Below are 24,388 nucleotides of genomic sequence, written 5' to 3'. Positions count from 1 at the left end.
TATGAGAGCACTAAATTAATCTCTGCTAACCTCATTTCTGTCTTTTATTAAAGGCATTTTCTTTTCATATGAAAGTTTAATTCTCTTGAACCTCAGTTCACTGGGCTTCAAAGCATGCTTTCTTAGGGTCATGACAAACAGGGATGAACAGAGCCTAGCCTAAGTCGGGGTGGGTATCAGGTGCAATTAAATATGCATGATTCAACACAGGAAGAGAAATACCAGCTGCAGCTGCAGATGCTGACTTTGGAAGAACCAGTCAGGCCCAGTCTATTAATACATGCCTCTCTGGCTGGTGTCACTGCCAAGATTTTAGGTGTTTTTTGGGCAATGGGATGGCCTACATGGCACCATACACATTGGCATCAGATGGGATTCACCCTCCTCAAAGGACCTGGACAAGCTCCAGAAGCGGATAATGAGAACCTCATGAGATTTAGTAAGACCAAGTGCAAGGCCCTACACTCAGGTAAGGACAAGCCCAGACTGGAAGGGTACATACTGGGAGAAATCATCAACAGCAAAGGGTTTGGGGGCTCTGGTGGGTGAGAAGCTGGACATGACCCAGCCAGGAGCACTCACAGCCCAGAAAGCCAAACGTGTCCTGGGCTGCATCCAAAGCAGTGTGGGCAGCAGGGCAGGGAGGGGATTCTGCTCCTCTGTGGTGAGACCTGATGTGCAATGCTGTGTCCAGCCCTGGGGTCCTCAGCACAGGAAGGATGGGAACCTCTTGGAACACATCCAGAGAAGGCCACTAAGTTCTTTAGAGGGCTGGAGCACAAAAAGGCTAGAAGAATTTGGATTTGTCAGTCTGGAAAAGAGAAAGCTTTGAGAAGACTTAATTATGGCCTTCCAGTTCCTGAAGGGACCCTACAAGAAAGACAGAGAGAGAGACTTTTTACCAGCCTTTTTACTTTTAGCAGTGACAGGACAAGGGGAATGGCTTCAAACTAAAAGAGGGCAGCTTTAGATTACATATTAGGAAGAAATTCTTTACTGTGAGGATGGTGAGGCAGTGGAACAGATTGTCCAAAGCTGTGGAATTCCCATCCCTGGAAGCATCCAAGGCCGGGCTGCATGAAGTCCTGAGCAATCTGGTCTAGTGGAAGGTGTCCCTGCCTGTGGCAAGGGGATAGGAGCTAGATGATCTTAAGGGTCCCTTCCAACCTGAACCTTTCTGTCATACTAAAGAACAGCATGTTCTGCATGACTTATTTAGGGCTGTTCTGCCCTTCTCTACCTTCAGCTAAAGAAGTTTTCCTTTGCTAGTAAAAGACCAGAGAAGGAGGAGACTGCACTGAGATATGCCACAATTTATATGTTATATAAATTCTTCACTGCTGTGAGAATTGAAGTTCTAGGTATCATTTTAATATGTTTCTTGTACACATTTCTTAAAAGGTCTGCAAACATTTCAGTATTAACAGTACAAAATTCCCTGTCTTCTAACATTCCGTAATTATGCAGTTATAATTATAAAACAAACCAAGATCATTTACTGCCTAATTGAAAACATTCCACATATATATTCTTAACTGACCTTGGAGGGATTGAATGGCATCCCTAAATATGAAGAACCTCTGAATCCACAGCGATTCATGTTTGATCCTGGAAAAGATTAAAACAATACTCAACTAACTTGTTTTGTTGAAACAGTAATTATAAACCATAATTCTCTAATGAGATCAAGACCCATTAGTTCAACACTATTCACAGCCTTAATAAAGTGTGCATGTCTCTCAGTTCCCAACCTTAATTTGTCTGAATAACAAAAAAAAGAGAAAAAACAGAAGTAAACTTAATTTACTTACTGCTGTAGTGAGAAAACACAAAGCATCAGATTTTTTCTTTTTAAAATTTGGTGGAAATACAGTTTGTATCACCAGATTTGTCTTCCATGCTCACAAGATAAAAAAAGAGAAAAGGACTGGGAAAATGGCCAGAGTTAACATATTTTTTTATTCCTCTCTGGATTCCTGCCTGGTAATACCGTCTGTTCCCAGCAGAATTGTTTCAGATACTTCGCAACATGTAGAAGGACAAACAATTCGCAGTTTTAAGTACACTGTAACTACATAGATTTCTCTCAGTGATACAGTGTAATTTGTTTCAAAAGTGTCACAATACCTGAGCATTTAGCACATAGAACAGTGAACCAAATTTCGAAGGGCTCAAATTTGCTTTTATATGGCTAAACCGTTTACTGCTCAGTGTCTCAAACTAAAAGCCTAATGAGTGCCACAGTCAAACAGCAGCTGGGTGTTCTTAAATTCTCTCCACCTCTTTTAAGTTGTTCAGCCTTCAAGCTAAAAATCCTCATGGGTATTAGGAATAATTGCACCTGAATAAATACAAATGAATAGTTATAAAGCTGAAAGCTCTAAGTAACATCACTATGATATGTGGACTGGTGTAATTTAGGAACATATTACCTTCTATTTCTAAATATACTCTGTATATACACAAAATCTAAACCAGAAAGGTTTTATTAGCTTAAGAATTTCAAGCTGGCCTGAAGTATGCAAGTTTTTCTGCAAGATAAGTCTTTGGATCTAACTGACATGGAGCAAAGCACCTACAATTCTCCACTTCCTCCACAGTTCAGTCAAAAGTGCCTTTTAATGACTACACACGTAACAAAAGCCTGTTTTAAAGCTGGTGTGCCATAGTCAGATCCACTCAGAGGAAACAGAAAGAAAAAAGAATAGTTTTATTTTATTATAATATAAAAATTCTCAGCAGAGAACATCCGTCTGTTCACTTGCAGAGTCAAAAGCTTGCATTTCATGTTGTTTCAGCCTCTGGAAAGCAGAAAAAATTAAATGAGTCCTTAAGACTAATCTAAGGTCCTGGAGGACACTGCCCAAAAAAAGCATCACAATTTCAAAAATGACACAATGTGAACAAATCAGTAAGAGAAGACCTAAAATTCCTGCCCGGTAAGTCCCAGATTTCCTAAGTGACACTGTGAAAAAAAAGAAAAAAATCACCATTCATGTTCATTTTCAGTAAAATTGAATCTGTGTCCAAAGTGCTTAAGCAAACTAGAATACACACTTTTAAATTATACTAGTGTGGAAACCTTTCATCCAGAAAAGAGTTACTATGCTACTAACACAGCTATTCTGGCTTGCTGCAAAAGGAGACATGCTACAATTAAGACAGCTCTGCAGCTGAACAAAACTCAGCTGACAGTTGCTAGATGCAAGGATTCACCCCAGAAATACTGATCCCCATCACTGGCCTTTTGGAGTGCAGCTTGTAATTCATTATCAAGGCAGAAATAGCAGCATGAAACCCAAGTTTATGTGCTGTTACAGGGTCACTTTGATTGTCTTCAAAATTCACAGATGCTATACACAAATAGATTAAAAATAAAGTTCATAATGAAATCATGATCTATTACTCCCTTTAGATGTTCAATTTTCATGTAGCGTTTCAAAACCTTTCTTGTAGTACTAAACTTCTATCAACTAGAAAATAGCATTTGCAATTTTAAAATTGGATTTAAAGTTAGACTTTTAACTGTATTGCTATGAATTTAAAATTTATTTTGACACTTTTTGTCAGTACTTCTCATCTCCCACTCTAAACTTTACACACTGGCTCCTAGGAAAAACAGAAGACCAGCATGCTCTTTAGGGAAAACTTCAGGGCAAACTTTGCAGGGAATTTTATCCTATGCTCAAATACATTAATGTGCCTGCAAGAGATGCTTCCTAGACTTTTTACAAGGTATTACCAGTGAGTTGCTAAATCTCTAGTCACAATACGTGAAGTAAAAAATAGAATTCTATGAAGCATTAAAACAGGAAGTGAAAAAACCTTGTTTTTAACCACATGACTCTGGAACACTGAGGTAGTGTCTCAATATGTTTTTTTAGCATCCTGTGAACATATAATTTGAAAACCAAGTAAGAATCAAAGGCGAGTTACAGGAAATTACTGTGTTTCAATTTATGAAAGAAACTTTACAATGTGAAATTTCATCTTCTGTAAAGCTGCCTTTACTATTTTATTGCAATGTACTTGTACTTCCTGTTTTATATAATAGCTTAGCATTGTTAATCAAAGTTTTCGTTTTCCTGAACTAAAACTGGGTGGTCAGAATCAGAAACAGAATTAAAAATTAAATAGACCCAAATTAAAAGCATGTGATCACAGCTTATATCCCTTGGGAAAAAACTGCTGGGGTAGCCAGCTCCTTGCTGTGCACCAGTTCAGCTGCAGCTGTGAAATGGAACCCCCTGGTGTTCACTTCCACCATTAACCTTACTTTGCCACTTTTTGCAGAAGCTTAAGACACAGCAAAAACTAACAAATACTTCAAAAACTGCTGTGTAACTATTTGTGGTGGTTTGAAAGCTGAAAAACCATGCCTGTCACATTTGACAACTAAAGAAAACTGACCCTTTTCCAAAACCAAAGAACTTCATGCTTAAATCAAGAGCTGAAACTTTCCTGTGAAGACAAAAATGTTACTTATGCATCCTTAAGCCAGAAAGTCCTTAAAATACGTAAAAGAGCGTCAAGTGATGACCACAGACAGCTTATCCTAAGAGGTCTTTTTTTACAGACAGGGCATTTTTGTTATTTATATTTTATGATTTCTCTTGCATGGAAGGATTGATAAACCTTTACCACTACTTCTCCACATTCAGATTATCCATGCATTACTCTGGCAGCAAGGCTTGTCTCCTTTCACTAAGTACAGGAGTTTACATATATAACTAAAATCTTCTAATATATAAAAAAAATCATAGCTTTAACATAGGCTGATTCAGTCAGTACATTCAAACAAAAGTAAGGATAAGCTCTTCTAACTGAACTAGAGCTTGTAATTTTTCCTGTAAATCAAAGCACTAGAGGATGTCAGTAAATGCAAAGCTGCATTCTCTAAAATGGAAGTCCATTACACATTCAGATAAATACTTCAAATGTAGCCATAAAAGAAAGTTATGGGAAATTTTGTACTTTTGCTCAAGGAACTCATAATCAGAAAGCTCACATGTATCAATGATTTCAAAAAATGCAGTGTCATTTTATACTTGTTTTTCAGTACTGATACATTAGAAGAAAGAATCATTAATACAAATCTAAATTTAGACTTTGAGAGAAGTAAGTTTTAGGTCTGTCATGTAGCATACATAGGTTTTCAGTCTGGTATCCATGAGTCTTGGGGATTCAGATCAACAAATAAAATATGTTCCAGTGTTCCTTTTGGTTCCATTTCTTAGTACAGCAAAGCTAGTGAAGCATCCAGCTGTCAAAAAGTATGATTTTCTTCCCTCTCCCTTAGTGGACTGGCACTGGCACTCCCAATCAACACAGTTCACCAATGCAACACAAAGCTAACCTTCTGTTAGATAAATAAATGCATGTTTTTTTGCCACTTCAGCAAGCTCTCAAGCAGGGTCAAACAAATACCACTGTTCCTGTGGGGGAGGATGGTATATGAATACTGCCAAGCAGTGTGCTTCCACTGTGCAATTACACTACTTGGGTATAAAGCTCTGGATTCACTTTCTTTTAAAAATGCTGAACTGGCTCTGAATGTGACTTGAAGAAACTGGAATATGTATTTCTTAAATTGCTGTTAGTCGCACTTTAGGTAGTTAAAATAAACTTGAAATTCTGTCAAGGAGGTCCACTATGAGAACAAAACCAGTAAAACAGTGACACGATAAGGATCTTAAGAACAGCAACAAGTTAAAAGAGGGCGTTTTGTCAACCCTTTCCCAATTTAACTAACACTTCAAAAAATAACGTGTTAATCTTAAAATGTTATCATTTCTGGTTGAGGCTTGTAAAAGAATTCCTCAAAATGAAAAAAAAAAAAAAAGCACTTAAGATTTCAACTTCTTTCTAAAAGGAAACAGGTCTTCTTGCTGTGAACACACAAAACACACATAGTAGCTATGCACCTAAGCAAAGCATTCACTAAAAGGGAAGGAAAGGTAGCAATGTCCAAAACCTATGCAAGATAAAGCCAAACTATTTAGCCTGAGTTATAAAAGACAGGAGCCCTTCGAACAAGCAGAAGGCAGCAGTAAGTGGAAGCATTCAGCTAAGAATGTGTTTCTGTGTGAGGGTCAGTTTGCACACATGCCATGCCATTCCCCGCGAATTAGAACAAGTCTCTGGAAAACCTGAGTTAAAATTATGGTACCTAGAGGACATTATTTGTTTGAATCACAGCTACAATAAACCCACAGAAGAATACAGTCTATCCTGACAGACCCTAATTTTCAGCTTCCTTAAGTGCATTTTGATTAGGCTTACAGAGCATGTTTGTTTCCTTACTCAGTAGATTAAGATCTCACCACTTAAGCATTAGTGAGCTTTAGTTTCACATAAAATTTCAAAGGCTACAAACCTCTGAAGTGAAGCTATCATTAGCAATCAGATATATTACATACTAGTAAATACAAACATATCACTTAAAACTATCATAGGGTATAGTGAGACTGTCTAAGAAGCACTCTGAACCACCAAATTCTGTATTTTCTAGTGGGCTCTGTAACACTCCTGCGGTGGGTTGACTCCAACCAGCAGCTGAGGCAAGAAAACGGAGAGATGAAGAGAAGACTCAGAGAGTGAGACAGAGACAGTTTGACAGGTGAAGCAGAAATTGTGGGCACACAGCAAAGCAAAGTAGGAATTAATTTATTACTTCCCCCCAGCCAGGCAGGTGTATGGCCACTTCCCAGAAAGTAGGGCCTCAGCAAGTGTAAGGGTAACTCAGACACACAAATGCCAGAACCACAAATATTGCCCCCTTTCTCCTTCTTTTCCCAAGCTTTTATTGCTGAAAACGATGTCAGATAGTGTGGGGTGTCCCTCCAGCCAGTCCTGAGGTCAGCCTTGGTCAGTTGTCCTGGCTGTGTCCCCTGTTGTATCTGCCATGGGAAAAGGAGTACAGAGGAGGCAAAAAGAGTCAGCCTCGATTGGCACTGCTCTACAGCAGCTAAAAGACTAAAACACTCTTTTAATACCAGCCTCAAAACACAGAAGATTAGCGGCTACTATGAAAAAATTTAATTCTAGCCCAGCCAGTACCTACTGTAACAGTTATTGATAAAAAAAAACCCAGATACTAAGTTTGTGGAGCATCAACTGCTGTTTCCCATCCACTGGAAAAAAAAGATTTAAGGTAGCAGTAGTTCTCAAAACAATTTGAATTTACCATCTTTAAAAAATGCTTTAAATAAAAATCAAGAACTGTGCATAAAGGAACCTTTGGAGGGACAAACGTGAAAAGCAGAGAAATTTATTTTTCTAATATGAATTGCAGGAATTCTCTTTTAGACTGACACCAAATTTTAGAAATTCAACCATTGATGCAATCAAGAACAAACCCTAAGATTCTGTAAAAACATATTCCTATTAAAATGTACCCTTAAAATAGGTTTTCAGTCCCAGAGCCAAACTTAGTGAAGACTTTTGTCGAATACAATGCAGTTACTTTAGATTGGTGGAATTCATCATTATAAAACAGTATTTTAATTTAAATTTTTAAAAAACAATATTCCATGGAAATAGAGATTTATCAGAATGCATGAAAAAAATGCTGCAATAGCATGCTGCTTTAAAAGTAAAATGTTGTGCTTCCTTGATTTTGGTCTTTTGCGTGTGGGGTTTGTTTTTTTTTTTAGCCTGGACAGATTCCAATCCATCAAACCAGCAATCTCCTCTTTAACTAGAGATGCACAAGCACTTTGAAAGCAAAAACTTCAGCGCTGTAGCCTACCACAGTTTAGTTACTTCTTCAAAGAGGCCGAAAGAGGGAGTAGGAGCTCTGCTGCTGGGAGGCTGCCAATTAACAAGCACTGCATCCACCCAGGATTAAAAAACAGAGAGCCAATATATTTTACTGAAAGTAGACGTTACCAGAGTGTAGGTATTCCCTCTTTCACATTCAGTCATTCAATATCCAACCTGTTGCTATCAGCATCATTTACACTTTGCACTTTCTGTTGTCCAATAGAAAAAGCAAAGACGAAATACAAATAACGCTGAAGTTTTAGCAGTCAAGTGACCAGATAAAAGTACTGTTATTACCAAAAGCGTAAGAAGAACAAGAGTTATTACAGTATGATACAAAAATAAAGGACTGAAGAGAAGCTTGTTCTTCCAGTGAAATGCAGAGATTAATTATTTGAACAAGCACAGAGTGCGCTGCCAGAAGTGCCCTCCCCAAAACTCCTCTAAGTTTTATGAGGAGATGATAGCTAGAAAAAAAGGAGCACATCTCTGCTGAACTGCTGGCCTTCGCATCTGCACGCTGAGATTTTTACTGCCTTCCCTAGGAGGCTTTAGACAATAGCAATATTCTAAACACTGGCCAGGTAGAATCCCCAGAGAATTTCTGCATACTGTCAAAGACAAGCAAATAGAAATGCCTGTTCTAATCTCTCTTCTTGCAAACTTCTCTTTTCTTTTGGAATTATGTCCCGAAAGCTGGGATAAAAGTCACAAAGTGAGCAACTCCTAGAAACAAAGCATGTACATCATGAAAATATTTCTTAACAGTAAGGCAAAGGAACCTTCTAATCATTAAAAAGTTTTGTAGGACTATTTATGTAATCCTAACTCCAAATTTTCGAGAATCAATCCTGGAATACAATACAAGAAAAAAGAAATCTATCAGAACTAATTCCTGTAGTGGATCTGATGCTTTCTAAAACTCCAGAGTAAGAAAAATGATTTTTTTTATTACTGTAGAAATAAAGCATCAGCAATCCTGACTTCCAACTGCTTATTTCATAAAACTGATTATAGAAATCTAATTTGTTGCATGTAATTAGAATAGATAATAGAACACACCATTTTCTTTCTACACCCATCCAAAGCACACGTTCATGATTTTACAGACAGGCAACTGGAATTGCCTTTTCTCTAGAGACAATCAGCCTGGAACTATGCCCATACCAGCATTTAACATGCCAGCACCTTCTGTCATAGAGCAGCAGTGCCTCACCCACGTCTCCCTCTCTCCTTCCCACCCCTTCTAGCGCTACCAGCCATTCACCTGGGCTGCCACAGACAAAAACTGCCAACACCAACTAGCCCACAGGAACAGCACCTCCGTAACTTCTGTCAAATCAACCAGGAAAGGGACATTTCCTGTGAGTTCCCTTGCCAGGTTTTCTGCTATGCACCTTTTAATCTGAGGACAGCTGGGATTCAGCAGCAGCATTATTCCTTCTCAAAACCTTGGGTAAATTCAGTCTTCACAGATCTAAGGAACATCAACCAGGGACTATGTTTATCCTTTTTGCTTCTTACCCTTACACCTCAAATTCTCCAAAAGGTGTTGTAAATAACCACACCTGTGATCACAGCTCCCGGCACTGGAGTGGAAGTCAATAAAATCACTATTAGACTTGTAATACTTTCACATCATATGCATTTCTTTTAGAACCAGGTGACACATTCCTCTGAAACGCCTAAAGGTGCAACTTTATTATACTATTTTATACTGGCTTATCTTCAAATTAATTTCTGCTTTTCCCAGCTTTACTACTTGTGAAGGATCCATATCCAGAATTTGCTCAACATCACTGCCTGAAATTATCAGGACTGCACTTCAGAAAGGTTAACTTTGTATTTTATAAAAACAAGAGCCATCCACTATTCCCCAAGTAAAAAGCAAAAGCAAAAATGTTAATATAAATAAAAAAACTAAAAACTCACTCACTGTCTTCTGTGGGAAGGACCTGCAGGGAATAAATCCATTCTATTATATCATCTTTGTTCACCACATCTAAGGAATCCAACATATCCAGACCAGAGAGTGCGAAAAATGCAATTGTCAACCTAAAAGAAAAAGATAAGACTTACACTTCCCACCATAAATATCATGGGGAAATTAACAAACGGTTGCAGGAACAGATACATCTATGAATTCTCAGCCTTTGACAGTGGTGCAACACAGAGCTGGCTTAGAATACATGAAAGTCATCTACTGGACAAAATAATGCTCTTTGTACTGAAAACATTTCTCTGCCTCAAAAAGGTTTTTCATATAAATTTCCGTCCTTTTATATAATAATGATATGTCAATTAAAAATTTACTTAAGCATCTGTTTACTCAAAAGAAAACCCCAACAAAGTTGGTTTATGTAGGTTATGGAATTAACTTACGGAGCACTAGCTCTCTGTGAAGAATTCTTACATGAACAATCCCCTAAACATGCATTAGGTGCATATGCAAGGTAACATTTAACTACAGTAAGCTGCCTCTTATCATGTCCCAAACCCAAGTTCAGATGCTTAATGTCACTGTCAAGCAGAAAAGCATACTTTGTAAGTAAACAATGCATAAATAGGCATATAGGATTAATTAATATCTAGAGTTACTTATTTCTGGTCCTTGAGTGTAAAGCAGCCTAGATGACTACCTTACTTAAAACGTCTAAAATTAAGCATGTCACATTCAAGTATCCAACAGAGCAGTGGAGTAGCTAGCATGCTGAATGTTCTTCTTTCCTACAAATTGTTTCCTTCCATGAATGCGTGCTATCATACCTGCTAACTAACACCACCTTTGCTGGGTTTGTTTTGGCAGAAACCATTGCAGCCACCCACGGCATGGCCCTCCAACAGTGCATTACTCACTCTGACAGAGCACCAAAGCAATAGCACTGGGTTAGGAACTTGGGAGAACTTGCTATGAGAGAAAATGATCATGTAATGGTACCTTGGATGTTCTGACTCAAACTAAAATTAGCTAGACATTTGTCTGCTGATCCTTCTAGAAATTCTTGTTCTCCTTAAACCAGACAAGATGATAGATTCTGAAACAACTGTTACACATGCAGAAACTATAATTCAGCATGTCAACGAAAATCAACAGTTAATAAAAACTTTCCTTACGAAATTAAGTTTTAATTTGTATTCATCTCACAAACTGGTGAGCCACTTTGGTCACCAGTAGTTGGTACCTCTGAAGAGGCAGATGTGGACAGGAGAATCCACAGCCACTTAATTTCTGTATGAGGTTCTGCATCAGAACCACAAACAGTAAGACCACAGAAAAAATGGTGGTGAGTCAGCCCAAAGAACACATCTAAAAATTAAAACACTGCAGCCAAATGACAATGCAGCAGATGCTAATCTCAACAAAGTGGCACAACCTCCTAGGGTGACATTACTACCAGTGGGTTGGTAAAATATATATGTTTACTGTTATTATTTCAAATAATTATTTTGAACAGAGAAAGCCAAAAAAGTATGTTGCACACAAAGGTATTTCTATGAAAAACAAGAGTATGTTTTAACCCTTCTGATGATTAAGAAATTGTCTTTCAAAGTGCAAAATTAATACTTCAAGGTTTATATCAACTTTTACCATTGATCAAATCTCTGTTTAACCCAAAAGCTCACCCTGGATAATAAAAAACTAATTTTAAAAAGAATCATTACTTTTATTAAAAAAAAAACAAAAACAAGCAAGTTACCGTTCAGTTACCATAAACTATTTATTTGAAACATTACCTGTACATTCTGATTTTCATGAATACTGAAAATCTTTTACTAAAACTATTAAAAAGACATTTTCACTCTATTTTACCCAGCTAAGTTACTTCCAATGAGGCACAACATGTCAACATTAGCACTAGAAACTGCTGAAAGCAGGGCCAAACCACAAGGCTATACATACAACACAGACAGCAAATCTCGTCTACAGTTAAAAATGTGTATGTCAGATACATGAATTTTGGAAGGTTTTACATATAATAACGGTTCAGTTCACTTATTCAGAGTTGACTGTCTGTCTCCAGCATTACTAAAGAACAGCCTGTAGTGTGACAGAATTTACTTACGGTGGACAAGAGTGTCTGGCACCAGTGGTCACACACAGGTTTAGATACTGCATCTTTACTCCATATGCTATCCTCCCTCACAGAAAATTAACAGACATATGTCCTAGCAAAAACAACTCTTAGCAGCACCTCAGGTGACAGACACATGCCAAGAAGTGTAAAAACTTTATTTAGAGCTATTTCCACAGAGGACGGCCAATAAGACACTTCAGATGGCAGATTCAGATCCCTTTGTCATCAAACATGGACAAAGACTATAGTTTCACAGAAGAATTCAGAAAGCATTTGAAGTGACAAATTTGAGAAACTGATAAAGTGTGCTACAAAGAGCACCATGAAGTATCAGAATCTGAAAGACTTCAGAGACCAGGAAAGCCGCATTCTCCTGCAAACCCTCACAGTGCTGACAATCACCGAATATGAAACACTATCAATCAGAATGTTTAAAAACTACTCGTGCTGCAACGACTGTTGCATGCAAATAACTACAGATAAGAATAATTACAAAGGCTTTGAGGCAAGAAGTTGAGCAGAGAACATGAAACTGATTTTCTTTATTCTCTGTTATTGCTTGACAAGCTACAGCTTAAGTTGGAATGCACCAGCACATTGAAGAAAATTTCATTCTCTACCACCCTTGTTTGGTGACAACAGTTTTCTACTGCAGCACAGTGGAAAAAAAACAAAACAACTGACAAACGACTTTATTTATTTATTTAACAAATCTCCCTTTAATTCAGTTGAGTTTCACCATCTAAATCAAAATGGAACCACCCCAATTCAGGAACAGGGGAAATACGAATAAAAGAGTAAGAGCATTTCTTTCTGCACCTGTATCAATTCCAGAGGTTTGCTGAAGGTTTTTTGAACTCGGTGACCTTGAACTTGGCAAAAAGGTAAACTGAATACCTTTTAAGTTAAACTGGAGAGGATGCTTTTATGGCTCAATCCTCTGCTAAGAATTTGTCAATAGACAGGTATGCAACCCTGCAGAACATGTCTACGTTGTCAAGGGCCCCTGGAGATCACTGGTCCCACCTTTTCAAGAACAAGGGACCTCAGAGGACATCACCTAGGACCCTGAGAAGCCAGGTCCTCAAAGGTGACTCCATCACTTCAATAGGCAAGCCTTTCACGGTTAACTCTTCTAACAGCAAAGAACATTTTTCCTACGGCCACACAATTCTCCCCTCATTCCCACAGTCTCCAGCCCCATCACAATGGTATCTTGCACATAGTACACATCTATCTTTCTATGTAAGTAGTTTCCCACCAGGAAGACTGTGATTAGATGCCTCCTTCTCGAAGCTGAAGACATCCCATTTCTTCAGCTGTTTTCAAATGTCAGTGGGGTTAACGTTAGCTATTTGTGTCATTGCTCTAGTACATCTGCATGCTCTGGTAATTTTAAGGTCTATAAACGTTGAGCATAGGAGGCCTAGATTTCCCCTTGCTGCCACCTAAATAAATGAGAAAGTAGACTGAAACACCAGCTAATTTCTAATGAATATAAGTGATTTACAGCTCTGCAATCAAAATTTCACATTACAGGGTTGGAAAGGATCTCTGGACATCATCTAGTACGACCCATTTCTCCTAACGCAGGTTTACTCAGAGCAGTTTCTACAGGATTGTGTCCAGGCAGGTTTTGAATATCTCCAGGGAAGAAAACCCCACAACCTCTCTGGGCCATCTGTTTCAGTGAACAGTCACCCATAATGTGAGGAAGTTTTTTCTCATATTGAGATAGACCTTCCTGTGTTTCTGTCTGCTGCCCTTTGCCCTGGCACAGGGACCACTTAAAGCCCCATCCTCTCACCACCTACCTTTTAACGTATTTGAATGCATTGGCAAGACCCTCTCCAGTCATCTCTTCTTGAGACTGAACAGGCCCAGCTCCCCCAACATTTCCTCACAGGACAGATGCTCCAGTCCCTTAACCATCTTCAAAGCCCTCTGCTGGCCCCTCTCCAATAGCTCCATTTCTAACTTTCCAATATAAAGTTGTGTTATTTCACACACAGCCCAGCTCTATCTGCTCTAGTCCTAGCTGTTTGTGCTCTGAACTGAAATAAAGCAGGATGACCTGATCAAAGCCATGGCTCATTCCTCACAGGATGGCATTATAAAGTGGAAAGAATTTTACTACTTTATTGTCTGAATAAGATTATCAAACCATCTACGTGTCACCAATATTTTATCAAGTGCAGCTTGGTAATCACCTTCCTGGTATTCTTACACCTCCGATGTAATTATCTCACGTGAAGACTTGAAGAATATCAAATAAGTACATTCTGAAGCCATTAGAGGAACAAGTGTCTCTCCAATTTAAAGTAAGGAACGTACTGCACTAGTATTTTCTCTTTTACACTAGATAATGAAGACTTAAAAAATATTTGTTACATGAACAAGTACGTTACATGAACAAGCGTGCAGAAGCGAAGCTTAAGTGATTTATTTTAAAATGGCTTCCAGGGCGGATTAAGAGAGCGAAGCACTGGATTTAAAACAGATTAGAAGGATCAACAAGTCTTCCCTCGTGGATGTCAACCAGTTTACGCGAGCAGTGACTACACCCCTACATTAACACATATTTTCTGGGAGCCGTCTGCTGGTGGGCAGATTAATAAGGATTTTCCTTCCGGCCGCGGGGCGCTGCTCCCTGTCCCGGGCCGCGGGAGGTGGCAGCGCTCCGGCAGGGCCTTCCCATCACCGCGACCGCCCGAGGGAGGGGAGCGCGGCCGGGCCCGGGACGGGCGGGGGGCGCCGGCCGGACACGGCGGCGCCCGGCCCGCCGGACAAGCCCGGCCCGCCGCTACCTGCTGGTCTCCAGGGACGAGTAGCGCTCGGGCAGGATCTGGAGGCACCGCTGGAAGAAGCGCACGTGCCGCTCCCGCAGGAAGTCCAGGCGCTCCGGCTCCCCCGGGCACGGCGCCGCAGCCGCCGCCGCCATCTCCATCTCGCCGCCGCTGCTGCCCGCGCCCGGCGCGCCCGGATCGCGTCACCCGCGCCGGGGCGGGGAAACGGAAGGGGGACGGAGCGGGGAAAGGAAAGGGGCTAAGGAAAGGGAACGGGCGCCTTGCTTCACTGCGGAGGGGGCCAGGGTGGCGACCGCACGCTTAAGGGGCCGCCACAACCACCTGCGGGGTAAAGGCGCTTTTAATGCCAAGGGACATCACAGCCGGCCGGTCTGACAGCCGGCGTGTCGAACCCGACACTCGTGAAATACAGAGGTAACACACGCCATGGGTCAAGCCAGCTCTGTGCCGGCTCCCGGGAAGCGCTGGCTGCTGCTTCTTCCTGCGACACGGACAGGCTGGCGCGCAGCTACGACCCTCCTTTCCAGGCTGGGACGGCTCTGACAAGAAAGCAAAAAGGCATAAAGCATACAAGTGCACTTGTGTCATGCTGCGCGTCCATCGGTCCCCTCCTCACCTCTGGGAAACGCGCAGCAGCGGTTCTCCAGCTGCTGGTGCCATCTCTTGCCTGCGATCCTCCCAGCCCTTGGAAGGTCTGTTCAACCTGGCTCGGTCTCTGGTGACCCGAATCTCGACCTCAGAGAGAAACAACCAGCCAAAAATAATCACTCTTTTCCGGTCATCACAAAAGGAATTGCATGGCGCTTGTTGGGTCTTCACCGTAGAAGACGGTGACACCACTTGCTGTCATTAAATTTTAATAATTCAAAAGGTTAAACTCCTCTAAAACCCAGTGCATGCAAAATAAGTCTTCTTATTTAACCAGTGGTAGAAAACTATTTGAAAAAAATAAAAGCCACTACCCATATATCAGCTTTTATGACCTATAGGCCTTACCCAGTGAAATGCTGCCATGAGATACATAAATAATAGGGATTTCCCCCCGGTTTTTTTAAACACAGGAACTACTATGCCTACTGCAATTCTGTCTCCTGATAACAGGCGTGGCTTTTTGTTTTCCTTTATCAACCATTTAGATAATTAAAAACAACTGCTTTTTAGATCAATGAAAAAAAGTCTGCTTAAACCACCAAGCTGCACACATCTCTGGTTGAAACAAAAAGTTACCTTCTCTCTTAACTTTGCCAATCTTTTTTCTTTTTCTTGTTCCTCTATCTCTTTAGCATGTTTCTGTAAAACCCTTAGCTCCAGTTCACGTAGATCCTGAAACATGAGTGGAAAAGTAAACCTTTCTTTTTAAATAAAACAAACTATTTAAAAATATATATACAGCCTTTTCACAGCTTTTTTTAACTGGGGTCTTTTTGAGGGTTTTTTTTTTGTGTGTTTTTTGGTGGGTTTGTTTGTTTTTGTTTTGAAATTATCGTAATGGCAAAGAATAAGGTTTCACTAGGTAGCTACATGTTATATAACTTGTCCTGCACAAACAAATTATAGTTACATGGCTTGGGAAAAAAAATAGCAGTTTAAACTCTGTTTATAAAACTTTAATGTCAATGCTGACAATAATATCAACTCTCCAGGAACTGCATTTCCATTGATACGGGATCTGACTTTGCCTATCAGATACTGAAACCCACAGGTTATTCGAACAGCTCTTTCTACCTCCCACCTGAATAAACACTCAGGTCCTCTGATGTCTTCTTAGGCAGCATAGCCCAAGTAGTTTTTATCAAATAAATTATTTACTGATGAAATAAAACCACTTCTATATGGATAAAGGAATATAAGCTTGAGTAATTTAGATACTGAAGAATAGGAGCATCTTTGTCTAAAATCAGGTTTCATACTGTTTGTCTGCAATAGATGCTGTTATTTGTAATTAATCAATAATGGATTTATATGAATGAAACTTGGATTTTAAAACCTGTTTAACTGATATATTGTAGGAGGATGTATCAAATTTAAAACAATGACATACAAAAACAGAGATGAAATTACGCACATGCTCTTGAAACTTAGAAATTTCTTCTGCAGCAATTTTCTTCCTTCCCTCCTTTTCAGTTTCCTCTCTCTTCCCATTTTCGAGCTTTTCAAGTTTCTCCTTTACTTTTTTTTGCAAGGTATTCCTTTCTAACAGTAGCTTCACATGGCTTTGGCGCTCTTTTTGTTGCATATTCTCTTCTAGTTTTAGGTGTGATGGTTGATCTATTGCAAATGCTACTACTTTGTGTTTCTTCCAGACTTCAACTCGGGCTTGTTTCCTTTTACTTTCTTCTTCTGCTTTTTGTTTCTGAGCTTCTTCACGCTGTAGCCATCTTTCCTTGAGCATTTTTTCTGATTTCTTTTTCTCCTTCAAGTTTCTTTCTTTTTCTTGCTGCTGCTTTTCTTTCCACCTTTTAATTGACTGCAAGAGATCATAGGAAAAAATCCAAGCTTTTCATGAAAATTTTACATATTCACATTGATTCAGTTTGATGAAGACATTTGTTCCAAGGTCACAAAATGCACAAAGGAATTAAAAGTCTACTGAAAGCAAAACTTAAAACCTAGAAGCACTTACGTGTCTTTTCTCTCTTTTTTTTTTCTATTTTATGGATCACACAAGCAGGTTTAACAGGTGTCTGCTAAAACTGTTTCAGTTACAGCAATCATAATAACTTTGGGCAGTTTGAATGTTGATGCAATATGCTTTTTTAATGCAAACTTATTTCAGTTCTTACTTTTTTCCCAATTAACCCACTCTTGCATGGTAGTTCTTATGTCAGAGTATCTTTTATTACTAGGATAATTCTTGAGGGAATTGTAATTGTGCATGTCAGTCTGTCTTAGGTGTATTGCTTATACAGTGGGACAGATATTCTTAGAGGCAAATGTAACAGGAAGACAGGATCACTAACTGCTCTGGGCTTGGCATCTAACTTGCTAGATCACTGACTCCAAAAGCATTTGTAATATACTTTGGCAATACACAGTCCACTTCTCTGTGTTGTTATGTCTTTGTTTATTTGTAATTATTTATTAAAGACACATACTATGGGAGGTTGGGGATGCTAAAGACCTCAGTTATATATCATCAAGTGTAAGAGAAATCTGCCTAGCACACTACTACTAGAGAGGCAGATACAAAAACAAGATTATGCATTTCAAAAATAAGTACGTTTTCTGAAATCTTCAAAAGCTTTAGAAGTGTTTTTTTACCTCTTTCTTTCTTTCATGTAAAATTACATATTCTTGATACCATTTGTCATGCTGTTCTATATCTTCTTTTGTTCTTCCGCTGAGATACTCAAGGGCTTCATCCATGTAAGACAGCCTTCCTCTATATTTTGTCCGTATTTTCAGAAAATTTTGATGATCATAATCATCCCAGCCTCCTTGCCGTCCCCCTGTTCGCTGAAGAAATTTTTCAAACTCTATTACTTCTGCGGGTAAATGATTTTCCAATGTTTTATCAACTGTGACCTTGGCTGATGGTAATCTCTGAACTTTTTCTGCTGTTGAGTTCCCTAATGCCCACAGTTCCACTTTTCTCTCAAAGAGACTGAGCTCATAAATGACAGATTTTTCCTCTTTCAAAAGCTGTTGATATCTGAAAAGAGACAGACACTGAAATGTGAGAAGAAAGAAAAATCCAGTATTCATTGTCCATTCACCAAAAATGAATTTTGGAATTGTTCAGTGCCACACAAGAGCTATTCTTCAAAGATCAAGAACTGAAGTGGTAACAGCAGGGTTGTAATGATCCCATAATAAAGCTCTACACAATGAGAATTGAGTTACCATTTTACTGAAAGAACACATTTATGGCACGCATACAATTAACTCAATCCCCTCCTGACACCAGCAGAGAGAAAAAGAAACCCCCCCAAATCCACTTAGACAACGAAAGGGCAACAACAGAACCCCCACAAGCTAATCTCTTCTACAGCCTCTCATAAAAAGCCTATTCATAGGCAAATAGTTGTTACACCGGAATGCTGCAATAGCTGTATAAACACCCTCTCCAAAAGACAGTTTATCAAGATTCTAATGCCGATAGCTTGTGCTTTGATTTACAGACCACAGGAATCACTACCAAAAGAGTAAATCATAAGAACAGTTTGCTAGATTAATCCAAAGTTTTCATTGTGTCTTATAAAAGCCCTTTTTCTAGTAGCTGAAGCATGTATAAACCTACATTTGCCTCTGTTCCTCCTTAAAAGCATTGATTGCATTTTCAATTTCTTCCATCATTTCCTTGATCTTTCCAACAACTAAAAAAGGAAAGGAAGAAAAAAAGCATATAACTTAAGAAGTCTACAGTATTTATCATCACTATCCAGAAATGCAGGATTTGTGGAGACTTTCAGAACACATATTTCAGTGTACAAAAAAGCATGCATTTCCATCTCAAACAGCCTTAAAAGACAAACATTTATTCAAAAGGCGTGTTTATGAAGGGACTTAGCTAACTGGATGCAAATCCCAGTACTATTGTTTATTTCCCTTAAAGAAGTCTCATCTTGACTAACCTTCAACTCATTCCCAAAATGAGACAGACTTATTCTAAAGTTCCACTTTTGTTTTTTATGCAATCAGCAATATGCAATGCAATCAGTGACTTAAGCACACTCAACTCTGGTTTATACTGGACAACAGCAATCCTGTTGAACCTGCAGGCCACTACTTTTACAAAGCTGACAAAGAAACATCAAAGTAAGACTTTGTCCTGTGCTGTCAGCATGCTGTAGTCCTGACTTAAGACAGTAATACAGCTGTCCAGAGAAATATTCTGCAGTAGAAGTAAATCCATCCATTAGATTAGATTATATTATTAGGCTAAAATCCCTTTTAAATCGGCACAACATCTCTATGGACACACTGAATGTACAGTTTAACTAACCTGTATTATGGTAAAGTTACATAAATTAAACATAATTTTTCAGCTTTCATGCCTTGTTAGGTCTCAATGTCTTGACTGACAGTTTAAGAAGACAGTGGTTTTTTATAGATAAAACACTGAATATATGAAATAGGGTGCATTCTATCTAGCTTCCAAAAGGCCTCAGCTAGTAGGAGGCCCTCAACCTGAGCTCCAAAAAAGGTAGTAGGTACCACATAAGGACGGTTCTTTCAGAGCATATTTCCCAAAAATTTTAAAACATCCAAACTGAACAAACTCCTGCAGCATTTTTTGTAGAATATTCCACTTTACATTTCAAACCATGTGGTGGCTAGAAATGAGTTCCCTGTAGAACCTACTTCTTGACCTCTTACCAGATCAAAGGGAGTTACATGGTAGAAGAACACCAAGTTTATTTTTTGTAAGGCAAAAGGAACAGATAGGAATCTGGCTTTCAACAGCCTCAGTGAACAAACACACACCACTTGTAAGACTAAGTAAGTTTCTGTTTCCACACAGAACTGCACAGTCTTTCACCATTTCTAGGTTTAGTCTTCCATTTCCAGATTCCTGCAAAATCATAAAGACTTGGGAGGAGTGTCCCAAGTCTGCAGGAGAAAGACAACTATGCAAGAAACCTGTCTGTAGAGAAACATGTTTTAAAATCTGTTGCCATGACTTACACTCTGGTGTAGGCTTCACATCTTTTAATTGCTGCTGAAGTCTCTTCACGTTGTTTTGTATTTTTGATAGCTGCTGCAGGATTTTAGCTTCTATTAAACAAAATAAGGTGCAGATAGTTCTAACGGTTTCTTCATGCATTACATTCAATAGAAGAACAAGAGCAATGAGGTGTCCAAAATAAACCAGGGACTTGATCTATGCAGGGACACGAATTCTGTTTGATGATAAGAAACTGCCAAAATACTAAGCATTTTAACTGGTAATGTGCATGACCACGTGGTCCCTACACAGCATCAGCAGATTTTAAAATAAGTAGCTCCCATTTCTAAAGGGGAGCTTTGAGAATATTGCCTATGCAGCCTATGCAGCTGATAGCTTCTAGAGTTTTGAGGCAGACTTTAACCTAAGCTTCAAAACACCCATTTATGAAGAGAAAATAAACTTTGAAAGTGTATACGAATGCACTACTTCAACAAGATTCATTTATTTGTTGTGTTAAATAGCAAAGAATCAATGTTTTCATGTGCTCTAAGCATACGTGCACTTATTTGCATTGATACCACTTGGCTTCTCATGAGTCCATCTACTGAAGAGGATGAAGCTCTGACTACATCTTCTATACTGAAAGATTTGGATTAAAGGAAGTACAGGTTCCTGCAGAGACCACAGAAAATCTTTAAGCACACAGATCATGCTGAAAGAGCTTAACATAATAAACGGTAATTGGGGGCAGGGGGCGGGTTTGTACACGTGTATCTTTTAGAATCTACACCTTCACATCTGACATGTTGTGCTCTCATCACTGTCCTCTTTATTGTCTCACTGCATCACTTCCATGCATATTCCATGATCCCTTCTTACTGATGGAAAAAATTCTAAACTTACGAGCTTAGTCATTCCTCAAAAATTTACATTTCTTAAGGACTGCAAGATCTAAAGGATATTCTAATATTCCTTAAATACAGGCACACATCCAAACACATGCAAGTTTGTAAGAAAGCATACTTTTAATTGTTTCTATGTTCTTTTCCTTTATTCAACTTGTTTTGATCTGTATCAGATGGCATAGCATGATTTATGTGATTATTGTTGAAGAATTAAAGTACTGTGAGTAAAGGAAGTAACGTTCTTTCTTTAACTATATTGGAGTATGTAAGAGGAACAGACACTATGGGACAGACTGTGTACCATCTCACAGCACTATTTGAACTAGGAATATTCATTGCCCAAAAACTCAAAAAATGCAAACACAAAACAGTTTAAAAGGATATTTAAAGGCAACAATCAGCGTGTGAATGTCGAGGTACGAATATTTTTACTGTATCTTAGCTGGACTACATTTGGTTTTGCAATATACAAACAAAATTGATTCCAAGCTTCTTGAATAGTATCTTTCCACTACAGTGGTTTTACATTGAAGATTAAAAGAAAACAGTTAATAACATATGAGGCCCAAAATGTTTATGCTTCTGAATTTTGCAATGAATTGTGTGTTTTTAAGTTTTAAACTTATCAGTATCTGTCTTCCATCTAAATTCATCTCTCTGTACAAATGATTTTTAAACCGTTTCCAAAAACAACAGTATATTAAAGAAAAAAAAAGCAAACAAGCCCAAATAAAACCTCACTTACTTTCCATTTTCCTGCTGACAGTCATGCTGCGTTCCAGTTCCTCTAGTAATCTGTATTCTACCCTGAAATCACTCTTCCTACTATAAAGGTGTCCAGTTTTGTCTTTTTCTATATTTGCAAGCCTAGGAAGAAAGGGTGCCACACTGAGTAAGGCACGAACACTCAGCAAAGCCCCACGATTTTCCAAGGTTAGTGTGCAGGCTGTGTTAACGGGACTGTCTTACATTTTATACAAATCCCTGGTTTGTTCTGCAACTGTTTTCAAGGAAAATATTTGTGCAGCTGTAAGACTACATACCGCAGTAACTCAAGAACTTTAACAAGAAATTAATAAGGAAATCACCTCAGCATGCAGTAGTTTATACACTGAATTTTTATGAGCATGCCTTTCTCTCTGGGAGCCTTGTGAGAGTTTTCCCTGGAAAATGCAGGCAGACAGGCTGTTTTAATGTAAGGGCACACCTAGATGGAGCCCCAGCACAGACAACATCACTGCGGGACGCTGAGCCACAGTTAAATGGCATGCCTCACTTCAAGTGGCTTGGGAACATTTACAGTACCCAGCAGCCGAATTTTAAGCCGCAGCCCAAAATCTAAGATAATCAAGGTGAACTCGATTCAGTCACACAATGTAGAACACTAGTGTGATACTTAAGTGCCCTGTTCAATCAGGATTCACAACTGCAAACCTCTCTTTCAGTCAGATGGCTACATTAGCTATTCCCCATAAAGCTCCCTGTTCTTTCAGCTGCCAGTGTAGCTGTTATCAGCACCTGGTCAAGATGTGGGGAAGCAGATTTAAATCACTTCTGTGCCTGAGCTGTCTTGAACCCTTATTTTTAGATATTCTTGATGAAGTCTTTCAATGTTCTTTTGCTGCAGTTCCCCTTTTGTTGGCATGTCTTAAAGGCTTTAGAGGGCACAGCTAAGCAGGAAGACTGAGAACTCAGTTATGCCACACACACTTCCTTTTCTGTGCACCTAAGAGCAGCAACTCTTACTAAATTCTTACACGACTGGCCTAAGTCCAAATGGTAATTCAAACAACAGGGCATTTTGGAGCTTATAAGCCTGTCCTAAGCTACTGTAGCAACTAAAATAATTTGGTCTCCTGAAAAGGAAACCTTTAGCCTAAAGATTTCATTACCGCATTCTTACTCTGAACCTCGAGTTAATAATGTTACCTCCAGAACAGAATGAAAACATACTTATGATAAAGTGTTTAACTTACTGAGCTTTTAGCTTTTCTGCAGTTCTTATGAATTCAACTTTCTTAGCTCGTTCACCTTTGATCTTCCAGCTCTGAAATTGTCGGCCAGCACCTGCAGTACTGGAACAGCTTTCATTCTGCAGATAACAAAATCAACTGTTATTGACAAGCTTTTTTTCTTTTTTCTTTTTTTTTTTTTTTTTTTTTTTTTTTTTTTTTTTTTTTTTAATGCTCTTTGGTTACTTTCACGCAGACAACACCACAGTGCAGAGTTCTGTTTTCTCCTGGTCAGGTAATTTTAAGCGGCGCGGGCACGGAACTGGGGTGAGGAGCGACCCGCCCGCCCACACGAACGCACACCGGAGGGCGGCCACAGGGGCTGGGTCCCGCGGCCAGCCCCACACCCCGCGCAGCCCGGAGCTCCTCCGGGGGGCCGCGGCTCCTCGGGAAGGCCCGGCCCCGCCGTGCCGGGCTGCCGGCGGCCTTTACCTGGAGCCGCCCGGCCGCCGCCGCCAGCGCCGGGGCCAGCGCGGCCATGTTGCCGCCGGCCCGCCCAGGGGAGGGGCGGCCGCGCCCGCTCTGGCTCCGTTTAACTCTTTATTTCTTGGCTCCCCTCGCTGGCCCTGGCTTCACTCCTCTTCAAGGGTTTGTATGGATTGCTTCCTTCAGGAAAACCGGGATGAGCCCTCGTTATCCTGTCTGAATGTGGACAGTTCCACGTGATTCAATAAATTCCTGGGGGCGGGCTCTGAAGGTCTTGTTTCTCACTCACTTACGCAAATCAAACTTCCAAATGAATTGCCATTTAATGTTTCTGTGGAGCAGAAATAATTATTTTTCCAGTGGCTTTCCTGCTACAGAGATTTTAAGAGCCGATGTTCTCCCAGCTGCGGGACACAAACGGACTCACAGATGCTGCCCAAAGGGCTATGCTGAAGACATTTTATTGCCTAATTGATGTTTTACACAGCAGGTTCCAGATACATTTTTCCTCTTTGTATTTTATGACCATACTTGTTGCCTTTGTGTTTAGGAACTAAAAAGTAAAGGAGAACATTTCAAAGCCCAGAAACAGTCTTCAGCATAAAATAAACAGGGTTGTTCTCACAGATTGCTACCTGAAAGGCTTGTAAAAGTATTATCTTCTCAGCAATGTTTCAAAGTCTCCTTTCCTTGGCCTTCACTTCTGGGTGTAAGAGAAAAAAAGAAGATGTGTTAGCATTTGCTTTCTTTTAGTGATTGTCAGCCCTTCTGTGTTACTTTGAGCAGC

At 39.5% G+C, this 24,388-nt stretch overlaps 2 protein-coding genes across 2 annotated transcripts in view; both read right to left on the bottom strand.

The window, feature by feature from the left end:
* Positions 1 to 14,913, bottom strand: part of PGGT1B (protein geranylgeranyltransferase type I subunit beta) — a 33,727-nt gene extending 18,814 nt beyond the window's left edge. Inside the window, 3 exon segments of the mRNA XM_014874397.2 lie at positions 1,541 to 1,608; positions 9,701 to 9,819; positions 14,648 to 14,913. Of these exon segments, the coding sequence (XP_014729883.2) occupies positions 1,541 to 1,608; positions 9,701 to 9,819; positions 14,648 to 14,787 (327 nt within the window). The 5' untranslated portion in view covers positions 14,788 to 14,913.
* Positions 14,914 to 14,969: 56 nt separating this feature from the next.
* CCDC112 (coiled-coil domain containing 112) lies at positions 14,970 to 23,733 on the bottom strand. The gene is made up of 10 exons (XM_014874407.2): positions 23,608 to 23,733; positions 23,140 to 23,255; positions 21,909 to 22,030; positions 20,276 to 20,365; positions 18,888 to 18,963; positions 17,909 to 18,299; positions 16,713 to 17,114; positions 15,875 to 15,970; positions 15,264 to 15,382; positions 14,970 to 15,186 (listed from the first exon to the last, which is right to left on the bottom strand). The coding sequence occupies exons 1-10, from the start codon at positions 23,653 to 23,655 to the stop codon at positions 15,156 to 15,158; spliced, it is 1,491 nt and encodes a 496-aa protein (XP_014729893.1). The 5' UTR covers positions 23,656 to 23,733; the 3' UTR covers positions 14,970 to 15,155.
* Positions 23,734 to 24,388: the final 655 nt, after the last annotated feature.

Source organism: Sturnus vulgaris, chromosome Z (genome assembly GCF_052056855.1).
Source record: "Sturnus vulgaris isolate bStuVul1 chromosome Z, bStuVul1.hap1, whole genome shotgun sequence".
In the NCBI taxonomy this organism is placed as follows: Eukaryota; Metazoa; Chordata; class Aves; order Passeriformes; family Sturnidae; genus Sturnus; species Sturnus vulgaris.
This window is presented reverse-complemented; position numbering and strand designations above follow the sequence as displayed.

Bases quoted from the DNA above. Each gene is read 5' to 3' on its own strand.
- CCDC112 (XM_014874407.2), bottom strand. From the start codon at position 23,655: ATGGCCGCGCTGGCCCCGGCGCTGGCGGCGGCGGCCGGGCGGCTCCAG. The intron at 17,115-17,908 runs GTAAAAAAACAC...GATCTCTTGCAG, and splicing joins TACATGAAAGAAAGAAAGAG to TCAATTAAAAGGTGGAAAGA. The intron at 15,971-16,712 runs GTGCGTAATTTC...CTCATGTTTCAG, and splicing joins TTTCTAAGTTTCAAGAGCAT to GATCTACGTGAACTGGAGCT.